General features: G+C 31.2%; 2 protein-coding genes across 8 annotated transcripts; both read left to right on the top strand.

Annotated features, from left to right (window-relative positions):
- The first annotated feature begins 636 nt into the window (after positions 1-636).
- LOC107011471 (probable methyltransferase PMT9) lies at positions 637-4,926 on the top strand. Of its 4 annotated transcripts, XM_015210987.2 has the most exons (8): positions 637-1,188; positions 1,314-1,478; positions 1,749-1,931; positions 2,022-2,616; positions 2,935-3,047; positions 3,160-3,380; positions 4,154-4,479; positions 4,678-4,926. In XM_015210987.2, the coding sequence occupies exons 1-7, from the start codon at positions 946-948 to the stop codon at positions 4,464-4,466; spliced, it is 1,833 nt and encodes a 610-aa protein (XP_015066473.1). In that variant the 5' UTR covers positions 637-945; the 3' UTR covers positions 4,467-4,479; positions 4,678-4,926. The 4 variants fall into 4 exon arrangements, with proteins under 4 accessions (XP_015066473.1, XP_015066472.1, XP_015066474.1 ...); XM_015210986.2 differs by having other exon boundaries at positions 4,154-4,926; XM_015210988.2 differs by having other exon boundaries at positions 946-1,180; positions 4,154-4,926.
- Positions 4,927-9,297: 4,371 nt separating this feature from the next.
- Positions 9,298-16,083, top strand: LOC107010526 (uridine kinase-like protein 5). Of its 4 annotated transcripts, none has more exons than XM_027914495.1 (15): positions 9,298-9,344; positions 12,267-12,340; positions 12,822-12,913; positions 13,114-13,183; positions 13,297-13,412; positions 13,553-13,649; positions 13,750-13,829; positions 14,091-14,285; positions 14,361-14,444; positions 14,534-14,594; positions 14,662-14,722; positions 14,878-14,971; positions 15,232-15,304; positions 15,387-15,469; positions 15,543-16,083. In XM_027914495.1, the coding sequence occupies exons 2-15, from the start codon at positions 12,274-12,276 to the stop codon at positions 15,705-15,707; spliced, it is 1,338 nt and encodes a 445-aa protein (XP_027770296.1). In that variant the 5' UTR covers positions 9,298-9,344; positions 12,267-12,273; the 3' UTR covers positions 15,708-16,083. The 4 variants fall into 4 exon arrangements, with proteins under 4 accessions (XP_027770296.1, XP_027770298.1, XP_015065301.1 ...); XM_015209815.2 differs by lacking the exon at positions 9,298-9,344 and adding an exon at positions 11,994-12,154; XM_027914496.1 differs by lacking the exon at positions 9,298-9,344 and adding an exon at positions 11,994-12,154 and having other exon boundaries at positions 12,224-12,340.
- Positions 16,084-16,519: the final 436 nt, after the last annotated feature.

The raw sequence follows: 16,519 nt of genomic DNA, 5'->3' as shown, positions 1-16,519 counted from the left end.
TCGACGTCCAACAATAGTTATCCATTATACTATTTTGGAATGTTCAACAATACTTTATAAAATCAATGGATAATCTCACACTTAATTCTAGTTTACCTTTATCATTCGTTATAGTCATTTTCTTATTATACTTTTTATGACATTATATTTATTATATTCACATGCCGATATAGTAAAATTATTTATATATATATATAAATAATTTCTTAAAAAATGTAAAAAGCTGATAGAGAAAAATTATGAACTAGATAGAGTAACTGATATTTATAACTTCATCTATCCCTGATTACTACTTTTCATTTTAACGAATCAAGAAATAATAACTTTTTTTCTATTATATCATCAATTAATTATTTTAGAAAATATAAAATTTCTTAAGAAAATTTAATTTTTAATTTATTCACTTCTTAATTAATAAAGGTGAAATAATTAATTCAATATATCAAAATTATTTTTTTAATAGATATATTAATTTAAAAATAAGCAAATAATTACGGACAAATATGGGATTATGTAATTAACCTTTTAAACTCAATTAAAAGTACACATAAAGTAGGCAAAAGTCAAAATAATTTTTTCTTCATGTCCAAATTCCAATATCCAATAGAAACCAAATGACTCATCAAGCTCATTGTATTTGATCTACACCGCTACTTTTTTCTTCCTAAAAGCGGCACCAAACAGTAGCCAACCCACACTGAGCTGAACTCCCAGTCATCCAAAATTCCCACATGTTCCTTCTACTGACTCCTAAAAACACACTGAAATTGAAAAAAGTGAATCTTGGCAACTCCTTTTATGGGTACTGAACAGTCTTAATTCTTTGCTTGCTATGACAGAAATGGATCTGCATCTCTTACTTGGGATTTGAGTGTTTTTTTCAAGAACCCCAGTTGAGTAAAGCTGAAATCTTGAAGAGGGTGTTTTTTGTTTTTTTTGTTAAAAATGAAGCAAAAGAAGGAGTTGTCTCACAGACCCAAGCTGCTGAAATATGTTTTATTTGGGATGATTGTGTTCTTGGGTTTGGTTTGTCTTTATAATTGTTCGTTTATGGGTCCTGGTCTTCCTATAGCGCGTGACCATTTAGCTATTGATGATGGTTCTGATCCAGTTACTGGGATTTCTTACCATGGCCGCATGGATATGGATATGGAAGATCAAGAACTTGAAGTTCCTAAAAGTATTCCTGTATGCATGTAATTCTTGAGTTTTTAGCTTAGTGATGTTTGTAAAGTTTGCATTTTTACCGTGGTTTTATTAAGATTTTGATTTGCTTTACTTTGTTTTGTTCTTCATTTGAACTATTTATTTAGGTTTGTGATATGAGCTACTCGGAGTTGATACCCTGCCTTGACAGAAATTTGATATATCAATTGAGATTGAGGCTCAATTTGACTGTTATGGAGCATTATGAGAGACATTGTCCTCCTCCTGAACGTCGTTTCAATTGTCTTATCCCACCTCCAGCTGGTTACAAGGTCAGCATTGATTGCTTTTTTTCTGGATTTTTTGTTAAGAGAGTGTACTAAAGCATGAAGGAATTTGCTTATTGATGAGCTTGAATTGATTGACTCTATTTGTATTTGTTCACTACTTGTATCGGTTATTGATGAGGTTGAATTGATTCCGTTTACTAATTTGTTTTACTATTTGTCCTCTTGTGCATTACTGAGGTTACTTTTAGATGTTGCTATTGTTATTGTTTCTGTCTAATTTTGATGCCAAGGAGGTCCTTGTTAGATTTCCAGATCCCAATTAGATGGCCAGCTAGTAGAGACCAAGTGTGGAAAGCAAACATACCCCATACACATCTTGCACAGGAAAAGTCGGACCAAAACTGGATGATTGTGGATGGAGACAAGATAAAATTCCCTGGCGGAGGAACACATTTTCATTATGGAGCTGACATATATATTGCAGCAATTGCAGGGGTAATTGAGCTTAATTCTACTTATGTTGCAGGTTGATTTGCTTATAGGAATTGCATTATAATTCAATGGTCCGGTTATGTTCTTGTGTAGATGCTCAAATTGCCTGGTGAAAAGCTCAGCAATGGTGGAAACATAAGAAATGTTCTTGATGTTGGCTGTGGTGTTGCTAGCTTTGGGGCTTATCTTCTTTCCCATGATATTATAGCTATGTCACTTGCTCCTAATGATGTACATGAGAATCAGATACAGTTTGCTTTGGAAAGGGGAATCCCATCTACGCTAGGAGTCTTGGGAACCAAAAGGCTACCTTATCCTAGCAGGTCATTTGAGTTGGCACACTGTTCACGGTGTAGAATTGATTGGCTCCAAAGAGATGGCATTCTTCTGTTAGAACTTGACAGATTGCTCAGACCAGGTGGTTATTTTGTGTACTCTTCACCTGAAGCTTATGCGCATGACGCCGAGAATCGAAGAATTTGGAATGCAATGTATGATTTATTGAGAAGAATGTGTTGGAGAGTTGTTTCAAGGAGAGACCAGACTGTGATATGGGCCAAACCTCTGAGTAACAGTTGTTATATGAAGAGAAGTCGGGGGACACAACCTCCCTTGTGCATTTCTGGTGATGAGCCCGATGAATCTTGGAATGTACCGATGAAAGCTTGCATCACTCCTTACTCAGCAAGTAAGTATGCAACTGCTATGTCCATATTCGTCAATCCATGTCTTGAATGGCTGAACATATGTATCATTCTGATAAATGACGAACTTTTCTGCTTATACTGTGGCGTCAATAGCCACTTTTGGCTGTGGATTGTAAGTGGTTGTTGTAGAAGTGACAACTCACACTTCATAAAAAAAGAAAAATGGACGAAGTGACAGTTCACATAGAACTGTCAGCTCAGTGACTATTTCATTCGATTCAACTTCTTCTAGCAAGGGGATCACAAATACTTAATATTCATTTTTAATCTGATAATTTTTATATTATTTTTTATTGAAGAGGTGCATAAGGAAAAAGGGACCGGGCTAGAACCTTGGCCACGGAGGCTTATGGCTCCGCCACCTCGCTTGGAGGAAATTGGTGTCACTTTGGACGAATTCCATAAAGACACTGTACGTTTCTCAAATCAGTGAAGACAGTATCTCTGTTGGATTTTATTTAATGATTTTTGTTTCTTGTTCAGTTTGTCTTTTAACTAATATTTTTATATATGTGATTATCCAGAACGTATGGCATGAAAGAGTAGTCGAGTACTGGAAGCAGATGAAGTCTGTTGTCCTTAAAAACTCAGTTAGGAATGTGATGGACATGAACTCAAACCTCGGTGGGTTTGCAGCTGCACTTAAGGATAAGGACATTTGGGTGATGAATGTTGCTCCTGTTAATATGTCATCAAGATTGAAAATAATTTATGATCGAGGCTTAATCGGAACAGTTCATGACTGGTGCGTTACTTTTTACTCTTTCAGATATTGTTCTCTTTGCATCCTCGTTCCCCCTTCCCATGGATAAGCAGAATTAACTGCTCTGTTTTTGTGGCATACTGCTAACTGCTTACTTTCCCAATCTTAGAAATCCAAAATCCATTCTCATTTATTACATATCCAGTAGTTGATAATTGGAAGATTACCAATGATTTGTATGACTCTTTTTTTTCTTAATAAATTTGCAGAAGAGGAGCTTGATGTTTATAAAATTACTTAAGTTGAGGATGAAAGAAAATAGAAAAAAATAATGATGAATTAATAGTGAACGATATATTGCTAATCCCTCTTTGCTCCTTTCAAGTTTATCCCATAGCTTGTTAAAGACTTCATGCACTTCTTTAGACTTTATCACTCATATCTCTCATTCCCGATCTACGATTTTTAGTGTGTACTTTAATTACTTCAAATTGTAATGTGAAACAGTAAAATAATAGTTAAGACTTGTATAGTTGTACAGATAGGAGTCCTGTAACCAATAGAAACGGAAATGAACAAGATTTCAACCTTCTTCCTCAGCTTTCATAGTTCTGTAAAACACACTATGAAAGAGGTCACGTCTTTTGTAAGAGTTCAAAGTAGAAAGTAAGTCACGTCTATGGGACGAAAGGAGCCAGGGATAAACATGTAGAAGCATTTTTGTTGCTTGAATGATGATGTTGTAGTCTTGCAATAGATATCCTTTCTATGTTGCGCCTTCAAATTACTGAATACGAACCATCATATATAATTAGGTGTGAATCATTTTCAACGTATCCACGCACGTATGACCTACTTCATTCGTGGATGATCCTCTCGGAGACAGAAGATCGAGGGTGCAGCATCGAGGATCTACTTATTGAGATGGACCGTATGCTAAGGCCAGAAGGATTCATCATTATAAGGGACAAGCCTCATATAATAAACTCCGTAAGAAAATTCTTGCCTGCTCTAAAGTGGGATGGATGGTCATCAGAGGTAGAACCAAGGACTGATGCTCTCTCCTTGAGCGAAGAAAGAATTCTAATCATAAGAAAGAATTTTTGGCGCGAGAAGTTAGCAGTTTAGTGCATTTGTTATGGTATGTATGTTTTTCTTCGCGAATGGACTCCTCGTTTCATTCATGGTCCCATAATGTAGCAGCAAGTCATTGCTAGGAACTGGCTGAGGCATTGTCATGGCCAATGTGTGGTATATGTCTAATTTATCAATGACAATGTTGGGACTATCTTTCTATAGTTTTTAACTGATTTTCGGGTTGGAAAACTCTGTGTTTCAGGAATGAAAGCTGGATACTGGTGGGGAAACTCTGATCTATTGTTGGCTTTTGGAACCAAAAAATAGTGTTCCCAAAGATCAATGTACTATTGAATATATATATGCAAAGGAGTTGGGAGGTGGGGTTAGAGTTATGTTCTTCACAGCCATATTTTGTACTTAACTTTGGTCCATAAAATATAAGAAAATTAAATATCAACTTGTGAAAAGTAGGTTTTACATTTTAAATTCAAAATGGTGGTTTTCCTTGTTTTATTTCTCAATAAAGTAATTTTTAATTGCATATGTGCAATGTTATAATTTATGCAGTCCAAAAAAGGTTACTCTAGTTCCAAGTATATTTTTTGGTTGTATTTGATGATCTGGACGGCCAGTATTCTTTCTACTTTTCTTAGATATATATCAAAGTGCAAGAATTTGAAGTTACTAAACAGTAACACTTTAATTGAACACCCAACTTTCTGTTCATTCATGACCTTAAAAAAGGGGCGTTTGGTAAAGTGTATAAGAATAATATAAAATAGTGTGCATTAGTAATGCTTGTATTAGTAGTGAAATATTAGTAATGCTTGCCTTAGTTATGCAAGCAATATTTTTTATACACTATTTGATTTGATGTGTTAGAATTAACAAATTTTGTGTAATTTCTATATAAAAATATATGTTCAAAAAATACCCTTCACATTATATTTATTTTTATACTTCCTTGCAACTAAGTTTTGCTAAAACATCATTGACTCTTCTTCTTTTATTTTTTCAAAAATAATATTAAATAGTTGTACTACTTGAGTCAAAATATCTTTGTGAAAAGTTGCAAATAATTTTTTTTTATCAAATTTATTGCCACAATAGTAAAAATTTTGATTAATTATGTTGAAATTAGATTTTTAAAAAAGGATATTTAAGAGGCCATAAAGTTTATTAAGATACCAACAAATTAAAAGACATTGAAAAACAAAAATAAAAACACATTAGAATTTAGAAGAAAGAAAATGAAAAGAAGAGAAAATGTTAAGAAATGTTTCAAAAAGACTTTGCGGGTAGTCTTGTAATTATTTAATCTAATGCAAGTGTTAAATGCTATGTATTACTAATACCTAGAATGACTTGGTATTAATGATAGACAACTATACACAATAGAGTGTATAACTAATACATGACAAGAAAAAGTGTACAAAACAAGGTACTACTAATAGACACACACTCTATGAAATCTAAGTGGATACATCGGAATGTACATAGATCGAGTTGATTTAGATTTTTTTCCTCAATCCCTTTCTGTGTTGGTAGTTTTTGGTTGTTATAATGAGTTTAAATTTTGCACATGATAGAATAATTTTTTTACATTGTCATGTTAGCCAAAAGATGTCAATGTATAACCTTGCATAATATTAAAAAACGAAAAAGGGTCATATTTGTTCTTGTACTTTTAGAAAATGATTATATTTATCCTTTGTTATGTTTTTTTATTATATTTGCCCCTACCATCTAACTTTGGGTTTATATTTACCCATTGATTTGTTAAGTTCCACATCATCACTCCACATAGGGCCACGTAAGATCATAAAAAAGCGTTGATTTGGAACTTAACAGCTGAAAGGGTAAATATGAACCCAAAGTTGGAAGGTACGGACAAATATAACAAAAAAATATGATGAAGGGTAAATATAACATTTTTCTAAAAGTATAAGGGCAAATATGACCATTTCCAATTACCTTAATAATATCAAGAAAACATAAATATTTTATCTTTTTAAAAAATGTCATGTCGTTGAAAACTTGAAAAAATATCCTCATATACCTAAATAGAAAAAGTTGAGAATATTAGAAAATTTTTATTTCTTCTTATTTATTATTGAAATTACTATATTACCCCTTCCGTTTAATTTTATTTGTCCACTATTTTTAAATATATTTATTTATTTCATTTATTACTTTGATAATATCAAGACCAGATAAATATTTATCTTTTAAAAAACATTATGTCGTTGAAAATATGAAAAAACTATTCTCAAATATCTAAACAGAAGAGCTGAGAATATAAGGCATAAAACGCATTCAGCGAATATAATTTATGAGTGAAATTTTGTGTTTCTTAATTATTATTGAATTACTATATTACCTTTTTCGTTTAATTTTATTTGTCCACTATTTTTAAAGTACATTTATTTATTTCATTTATTACTTTAATAAATCAAGAAAATGTAAAATTTTTCTTTTAAAAAAATATCATGTCGTTGAATACATGAAAAAACCTTCTCATATACCTAAATATAAAGAGTTGAGAATATAAGGCGTAAAACATATTCGGTGAATATGATTTATGAGAGAAATTCCGTGTCTTCTTATTTATAGTTAAAATTACTGTATTACCCTATCCATTATTATTAAAATATATTAATTTCTTTCATTTATTACTTTTATAATCTCAAGAAAAGATAAATATTTTATCTTTTAAAAACGTTATGTCATTGAAAACTTAAAAAAAAAAATCTCACATACTTGAATAAAAAAATTCTGAGAATGAAAAACATAAAACACATTCTGTGAATACATAAAACGTGATGTTTATATATATATAAACATCATGTCGTTGAAAACTTAAAACTCTTCTAAGATACCTAAATAGAAGAGTTGAGAATATAAGGTATAAAATACATTAACGAAATACGATTTATGAGTAAAATTTTGTGTCTTCTTAATTATTGTTGAAATTACTATATTACTTCTTCCATTTAATTTTATTTTTCCACTGTTTTTAAAATATATTTGTTTATTTCATTTATACAAGGGTCATATTTGCCTTTTACACTTGGAAAAGAGTTATATTTATCTTTTGTTATACTTTTTAGTTATATTTGTCGCTATCATCCAACTTTGAGTTTATATTTACCCATTGAGTTGTTAAGTTCCACATTACTCCACCTAGGAGCCACATAGCATAATAAAGAAGGGGTGATGTGAAACTTAAACATCTAAAAGGTTAAATATGAACCCAAAGTTGAATGGTAGAGACAAATATAACGAGTTCGGAGCCTAAAGGGTGAAAAATGTTAATAAACATTTCAAAACGGTATATGAAATTTTCTTTAACCAAAACGGCAAAATTGCTGACGAAGTAGCGATTTTGTCTACCGAAAAAAGTAAAATGGCGATTTTGCAAAATTTGATTTTCTAAAAAGACATCGCTGCCAAGGCAGCGATTTTCAAAATAATTTTTTTTATTGTTTTTAACTTGGCAGCGATTTAGCGTTAATTATTTTATTATTATTTATTTGATATTTTTTTAAAAAAAATATTTAAATCAAATAGCTGCCTTGGCAGCGATTTTGAATCAATTTTTTTTTTTAAAAAAAATTAAGATTTTAAATCAATTTTTTTTTAATAAACGCTGCAACGGTAGCGATTTTACACTTAATTTGTTTTTAAATTTCAGTAAATCGCTGCTAGTGCAGCGATTTATAATTTTCTTTTTAATTTTAAGTAAATCGCTGCACTGACAGCGATTTATCAAATTTTTTTTTTTTAAATCGCTCAAAAAAGTTTTAGAATGCAAATGAAACGATGGAATAATTATTTAATAGTGCATCAATCTATACTATACTTGAAAGACGATGAGTAATGCTGATGTACTATTAAATAATTACTCCATCGTTTCATTTCTTGAGCGATTTTAAAAAAAAAACAAAAAATTTGGTAAATCGTTGCGATTTACTTAAAATTAAAAAGAAAAAATTATAAATCACTGCACTGGAAGCGATTTACTGAAATATTTTTTTAAAAAAATTAAGTGTAAAATTGCTGTCTTTGCAGCGATTAATTAAAAAAAATAAAATTTTGATCTAAAAAAAAATCGCTGCCTTGGCAACGATTAAATTTAAAAAAAAAAAAAATTTAACGTTAAATCGCTGCCTTGACAACGATTTATTAAAAAAAACTTATTTTGAAAATCGCTGTCTTGGCAGTGATTTCTTTATTAATTTTTTTTTAAAAAAAATCAAATTTTGCTTGCTTTTTCCGGCGGACAAAATCACTACTTCGTGAGCAATTTTGCTGTTTTGGTTTAAAAAAAACTTCATATACCGTTTTAAAATTTTTGTTAACATTTTTCACCCTTTAAGCTTCGAACTCCAAATTTAACCAAAAAGTATAATGAAAGGTACAATAACCTTTTCTTTTTAAAGTATAAGAACAAATATGACCCTTTTTTCGATATCTATACCAGTAATGTGATAATGTATAAATATTTCTATCTAGGTGGATATTAGTTTAGGACAATAATAAAATAGATGTCCAAAGTAATAGTACATATATGCAAATGATAATTCGACACTCCATCTTGATATTCTTAATGATATTGTTTATAGACCACCAATCTCTATGAAGACTCAGTAATTCTACTAGTGTAAGATTTCTTTATATATATAGGTGGACAATAATTAAAGTCAATAATAAATAAATGTCCAAAATAACATTACATAATAAATAGGCATTCAAAACAACATGAGATTTTCTTGCTCATTCAGTTTGCTTCTTCCACAATTCACAACAAAAATTAAACAATAAAATCACCCACCCAAAACAGAGTTGTCACTCTTATAAATTTTACCATGGACACTCCACCGGAGCTAATTCTAATGAAAATTTAATTTCATCAATCGTTACGAGGTAAACTTCTATTGTGTAATTCTCATTGTTTATCATACAATTTTTTTTTTTTGTTTTGAAGATTCAGCCTAAGAGATCAATCACGTACGTTCATTTTTTTCCAAGTTGATCAATGGATTCTCAAATGGCTGCTTCTACAGACGCTGCACAAATGGTGTTGAAGGTACCTTTTGTTATTGGTAAGGCTTCACCCCTCGCGAGACGAAATTCAACCTTTAAGGTTCTTATCATTGAATCCGTTGTTGAAATATTGGTTCAGAATTAATTTTTGCACATGTATATCTATGTTTGTGATCGATAAGATGTCGATGTTTGATTTTAGTCCAGGTCTAAAAGAGTGCATATTTGTATAATGTACTATGCCTCAATAAAATTTGTGTTGCATAAAGGATTAATCGCGCACTTGGACTAATTGTACACACACATACACAATGTATTAGCCTATGTTAATAGCTTGAATAGAGTGGAATGGATATAGAGAATTCGCGTAGCTGAGCTCTACTAGTTTGGGATTGATGTGTAGTTAATTGATTGGTATCGATAGACTGATCAGAGATAACTGATAATTTTTTTTTGTTTTGAAAATACTTTATCTTTTTTAAAAACGTTATGTCGTTGAAGAAACTTGAGATCAGATATCTAAATAGAAAAAGCTGGGAATGAAAGACATAAATGCATTAAGCGAATGTGATTTAAGAGTAAAATTCTGCGTCTTTATATTTATTGTTGAAATTACTATATTAGCCTTTCCGTTTAATATTATTTGTCCTCTATTTCTAAAATATATTTAATTATTTCATTTATTACTTTTGTTATATCAAGAAAACATCAATTATTTATATTTTGAAAAAAAACGTTATGTCGTTGAAAACTTGAAAAAAAATTTCTCAGATACCTATATAGAAAGAGTTGAGAATATTAGACATAAAGCACATTCTACAGACGTGATTTATGAGTAAAATTTTGTGTCTTGTTATTTATTGTTTAAATTACTATAATTTTCCATTTAATTTTTATTTTTTCCACTATTTTAAAATATATTTATTTATTTCATTTATTACTTTGATTATATATATATATATATATATATATATATGTGTGTGTGTGTGTGTGTGTGTGTGTGTGTGTGTGTGTGTGTGTGTGTGCGCGTGTATTATCTTTAAATAAAAATCATGTCCGTTTAAAACTCTTCTGAGATACCTAAATAGAAGTGCGGAGCCTAAAGGGTATAAAATGTTAACAAAAATTCTGAAACGGTATATAAATTTTTATTTTAACCAAAACGGCAAAATCGTTGGAATAGCAGCGATATAGTTCGCCTAAAAAAGCAAAATCGTTGTTATAGAAGCGATTTGCAAAATTTGACTTTTAAAAAAAAAAATTCTTTTTTAAGGAAATCGCTTCCAAGGCAGCGATTTTCAAAATAATATTTTTTAAAATATTTTTTTAATAAAACGCTGCCTAGGCAGCGTTTTACCTTTAATTTTTTTATTTGAATTTTTTTTAAAAAAATTAAAAGCAAATCACTGCAAGGGCAGCGATTTGTATCAAAAAGTTGAAGCCTCGAGTTGATACAATATTAAAAAATAAAAAATAAATTTTTTTGATACTTGCAGCTATTTGCTTGTAATTTTTTTTTAAAATTCAAAGAAATAAGAAAACGAATTTAAAAAAACATTTAAAAAAAATCAAATTTGCAAATCACTGCTATAGCAGTGATTTTGCTTTTCTCGGCGAACTAAATCGCTGCCATTTCAGCGATTTTGCTGTTTTGGTTAAAATTAAAATTCATATACCGTTTTGGAATTTTTGTTAACATTTTATACCCTTTAGGCTCCGGATTCACCTAAATAGAAAGAGCTGAGAATATAAGGCATAAAATGCATTAACGAAATGCGATTTATGAGTAAAATTTTGTGTCTTCTTAACTATTGTTGAAATTACTATATTACCCCTTCCATTTAATTTTATTTTTTCACTGTTTTTAAAATATATTTGTTTATTTCATTTAATACAAGGGTCATATTTGCCCTTTACACTTAGAAAAGAGTTATATTTATCCTTTGTTATACTTTTTGATTATTTTCATCCCTACCATCCAACTTTGGGTTTATATTTACCCATTGAGTTGTTAAGTTCCACATCACTCCACCTAGGAGCCACGTACGATAATAAAAAACGGGTGATGTGAAACTTATACATCTAAAAAGGTAAATATGAACCCAAAGTTGAATGGTAGAGGCAAATATAATCAAAAAGTATAATGAAAGGTACATATAACCTTTTTTAAAAAAGTATAAGAACAAATATAACCCTTTTCTGATATATATATCAATAAAGTGACTATGTAATAAATATTTATATTAGTTTAGGACAATAATAAAATAGATGTCCAAAGTAATAGTGCATATATGCAATTGATAATTAGACACTCCATCTTGAAATTCTTTATGATATTGTTTATAGACCACCAATCTCTATGAAGACTCCATAATTTTTTTTTAAAAAAAACAAAGCATGTAATTTTTACAATATATAGAAGTAATCTACTAGTGTAAGATTTCTTTATATATAGGTGGACATTAATTAAAGTCAATAATAAATAAATGTCCAAAATAACATTACATAATAAATAGGCATCAAAACAACATGAGATTTTCTTGCTCATTCAGTTTGCTTCTTCCACAATTCACAACAAATTAACAATAAAATCACCCACCCAAACAGAGCTGTCACTCTTATAATTTTTACCATGGACACTCCACCGGAGCTAATTCTAATGAAAATTTAATTTCATCAATCGTTACGAGGTAAACTTCTATTGTGTAATTCTCATTGTTTATCATACAAAAAAAAAATTTTTTTTTTTTGTTTTGAAGATTCAGCCTAAGAGATCAATCACGTATGTTCATTTTTTCCAAGTTGATCGATGGATTCTCAAATGGCTGCTTCTATGGACGCTGCACAAATGGTGTTGAAGGTACCTTTTGTTATTGGTAAGGCTTCACCCCTCGCGAGATGAATTCAACCTTTAAGATTCTTATCATTGAATCGTTGTTGAAATATTGGTCCAGAATTAATTTTTGCGTATCTATGTTTTGTGATCGATAAGATGTCGATGTTTGATTTTAGTCCAGGTCTAAAAGAGTGCATATTTGTATAATGTACTATGCCTCAATAAAATTGTGTTGCATAAAGGATTAATCGCGCACTTGGACTAATCGTACACACACATACACAATGTATTAGCCTATGTTAATAGCTTGAATAGAGTGGAATGGATAGAGAGAATTCGCGTAGCTGAGCTCTACTAGTTTGGGATTGATGTGTAGTTAATTGATTGGTATCGATAGACTGATCAGAGATAACTGATATTGTTGGTCCTTGTATGCCTGAGAATATCTTATGTCCAATTGGTATTTCATATCTATATGTGCATTCTTTACAATCATTTAGGAACTATTTGAAATTGTGAAGGTGTTGCTGGAGGGACTGCGTCTGGCAAAACAACTGTTTGCGATATGATTATTTCGCAGCTTCAGAATCAACGAGTTGTACTAATCAGTCAAGTAATAATATCTTGCTCACTTTTCTATCTGCTAGGCACTTTCACTTTGTAATATGAGCATTACCTCTTGATGTCCTATTATTGTATCCTACTTAAATGTCTTTTGATGGTAAACGTTTGTAGTGTGGAGAGTTCATTCTTGTGATATACGGAGTATAACTTTTTCATCATTGTCTAACATCTGATCAAGTTAACTTTCAGGAAGCATTTTATCATCCATTAACTGCAGAACAGTTAGAGAAAGTTCACGAACACAACTTTGATCATCCTGGTAGGGAATTAACTAATCTTTGAAGTTTCAAACTAGACGGTAAATGTTGATTGATTAGGTTTTCTATTGAACACCGTCTAAGGTTGGTTTGTTTAATCATGTATTCTTTTCAGATGCCTTTAATACAGAGCTTCTGCTCTCGTGTATGGAAGAATTGAAACATGGAAGAGGAATTAACATTCCTAATTATGATTTCAAGCTCCATAGGAGCGTGGAACCAGCTCGTGTGGTAATATACTCATCTTCCCTGGCCAAGTAGTTAAGCTGATGTTGTATGTTGTTCGTATTGTGACTTCACAACTTTCATCTCGAAGCTTCAAACTTCAAATGCAGATGATTCTCTATTACATTTTTTCTAATCGAATGCAGGTCAATCCCTCAGATGTCATCATTTTAGATGGAATTCTTATTCTGCATGATCCTCGTTTACGTGATTTCATGAATATGAAAATCTTTGTTGATTCAGGTTCTTCTCTAACTGATATTCTCTAATTTGAAGCCCTTTAGAACATTTTCTGAACATTTCCATGTTGCCTCGTAAACTGTTAGTGTGTTCATGAATGCAGACTCTGACGTGCGTCTAGCCAGGAGGATACGGAGGGATACTGTTGAGAGGAACAGAAACATCCTGAATGTGCTAGATCAGGTTAGCAGTTCTTTTGCACATAACAGTTTTGGATTTTCGGTTGGTCCTAAATTGAGTGGCAGGTCACCAAGTTAGCATTTCTTTTGCTTCTAAGACTGATTTTATTTTTTGAATAACCTTTTGCTACTCTTACCTATGATGCTAATTTGATATCAGGTAGTTGTGGAGTTTTATATGATTCACCAGACTTTTGGGTTATGTTTTACTTGATTCATTTGAAAATTTGAATTCTTCAAGTTGATTATGCTATCTGATATGCAGTATTCCAAACATGTTAAACCTGGTTTTGAGGACTTCATTCGTCCAACAAAGAAATATGCTGATGTAATAATTCCTCGAGGAGCAGATAATGATGTTGCAATCGATTTGATAGTTCAACACATTCGTACAAAGCTTGGACAACATGATCTTTGCAAAATATACTCAAATGTATTTGTTATACAGTCTACATTTCAGGTATGTATCTCTTAAGGTTGTTTTCTTGATCGCGCTCCAATTTTCAAGCACTGGTACATTGTCTTGATTTTCTAGATACGTGGGATGCATACACTTGTGCGAAATGCAAAAACAACCAAGCATGACTTTGTTTTTTATGCAGATCGCCTTATTCGCTTGGTATGATTGTTTCTATCTCATGTACTGAATAAAATTATCTTCTGGGAGCATTATTGTGAAGCATGTTTTTATTTTTACTCATTTTTGAGGTTGTGGAGCATGGTCTCGGTCACCTTCCCTTTACTGAGAAGCAGATAATCACTCCTACAGGTAACTTTCCGATTCAAAATCTATAAACAGGAACTTGGTGAAAGAATTATCTTTTCCTCTTTTGCAGGATCTGTTTATAGTGGAGTCGTTTTCTGTAAACGTTTATGTGGAGTTTCAATCATTAGAAGGTACATAGTTATTTCCTAATCTATTTGGAATGAGTAGTATTTACAACATATCAGACAGTTTCTGTTCGATATTACTCTCCAATTATCAAGAATAGCCTGTCATTCATATGCCTTTTCGATAAGCAAAGTGAAAGTTGACATGGTTTGTGTTGCAGTGGAGAAAGCATGGAAAATGCATTGAGAGCTTGCTGCAAGGGAATCAAAATCGGAAAAATTCTAATCCACGGGGAGGGTAAAAGTGGAAGGCAGGTTAGTTATATATACCAATTACCAGCCTCTTTGCTCAGTGTTAGAAGTGTTTGTCAAAAATATGATTGAACAAAAATAGTTCAACTGATATGATTCTAACACTCTAAAGTACAAACGCGCGTAAAGAGTTGTCTTCAATCCATACAGACACAATTTCTCCTTGTTCAAACTTAATATAATCTCCGATAACAGAAGATTTAACACTAGCAGAATCATAAAGAACAAAATGTAGTGTCTTACTGATCTGATCAACATTACAGTTGATCTATGAGAAGCTACCATCAGATATTGCAAGTCGACATGTATTGCTGCTTGATCCAGTACTTGCTTCAGGTTGGAAAACTCTTTTCTTTCTATCAATCAATCAATCAATCAATAACGTTGTCACCTAATTAACCAACGAATTACTTTCCAGGGAATTCCGCGGTGAAAGCTATTTCTGTACTTCTTAGTAAAGGTGTACCAGAGTCCAACATTGTTTTCTTAAACCTTATATCAGTAAGTAATCAAAAAACACAGCTTAAAAGTATTTTGAAACAAATACAGTTTACCAAAACGACTCGTGATGCAGGCCCCTGAGGGACTACATACTGTATGCAACAAATATCCGCGATTGAAGATTGTAACATCAGAGATTGATACAACACTTAACAAGGACTTACATGTGATTCCTGGTATGGGAGAATTCGGAGATCGTTATTTTGGTACTGGTAGTCGAGTTATAACTCCTTCCTAACATCAACCATGTAAGCTTGGAGAGGATATAGACACATATATATACTCTGTCCCTCTTTTATCTGGGATGGAATTCTAGTGCTCAGATAATCCATAAGACTGTTTTTTGTAACATTTTCCTGAAAACATTATCTTAGCCATAAAGAATTCGCGGTTTGTTCCCCCCTTTTGTTCTGATTAGAAAGAGCGAGGTCTTACTCTTTCAAGGGGATGAAAGACAAGTAAAAGAATCGCGAGATTTAATGATAGGAGAAGCATGAGCATAGAGTTTTGTTCACATTTTTCGTAGTATTTTTGTTGCACCTCATATGGAAATTGGAAATGTGTATCAGTATATGTTTGATTAATAAGCATAAGTATGTATACTAGTAATTAAATATTTTTCACATTTAAGTTTCTTTGATATAGTAGTGATTATCATTGTTTATGAGTTATCTATCATGTTTTTCTATAAAAATAAGTTCATGTAATTAAATTTCAAAAAGTAACATGATAGCTAGCGAGTATAAACATTGCATTAAAGCTTAAAATTTGAATAATTCAATAATTTCAAATAATTGAAAATTGTATACGTAGAATTGTCAAATATATTGGACAACTGAGTGTAGTATTACGGGAGTGCCTTTTCAAATACTATTTGAAACTTTTAATTAAAATTTCTGAATTATACTGTATTTTAATATGATCTCCAAAAATGTAAATTTTTGTCTATATTTTGACCATTTTACGCCTTACTTTTGTTTCATTGATCTCCATAACAAAATCAGGATATTTATATATATATATATATATATATATATATATATATATATA

The sequence above is a fragment of the Solanum pennellii genome, chromosome 2 (genome assembly GCF_001406875.1).
Source record: "Solanum pennellii chromosome 2, SPENNV200".
In the NCBI taxonomy this organism is placed as follows: domain Eukaryota; kingdom Viridiplantae; phylum Streptophyta; class Magnoliopsida; order Solanales; family Solanaceae; genus Solanum; species Solanum pennellii.
The sequence above is the reverse complement of the archived record's forward strand: the minus strand, read 5'-3'. Positions and strand labels throughout refer to the sequence as shown.

Excerpts from the sequence above, each read along its gene's own strand:
- LOC107011471 (XM_015210987.2), top strand. The coding sequence starts at position 946 with ATGAAGCAAAAGAAGGAGTTGTCTCACAGACCCAAGCTGCTGAAATAT. Across the intron at positions 1,479-1,748 it reads CACCTCCAGCTGGTTACAAG|ATCCCAATTAGATGGCCAGC; the intron begins GTCAGCATTGAT and ends TTAGATTTCCAG. Across the intron at positions 3,048-3,159 it reads ACGAATTCCATAAAGACACT|AACGTATGGCATGAAAGAGT; the intron begins GTACGTTTCTCA and ends GTGATTATCCAG.
- LOC107010526 (XM_027914495.1), top strand. The coding sequence starts at position 12,274 with ATGGATTCTCAAATGGCTGCTTCTATGGACGCTGCACAAATGGTGTTG. Across the intron at positions 12,914-13,113 it reads GAGTTGTACTAATCAGTCAA|GAAGCATTTTATCATCCATT; the intron begins GTAATAATATCT and ends GTTAACTTTCAG. Across the intron at positions 14,972-15,231 it reads AGGGTAAAAGTGGAAGGCAG|TTGATCTATGAGAAGCTACC; the intron begins GTTAGTTATATA and ends TCAACATTACAG.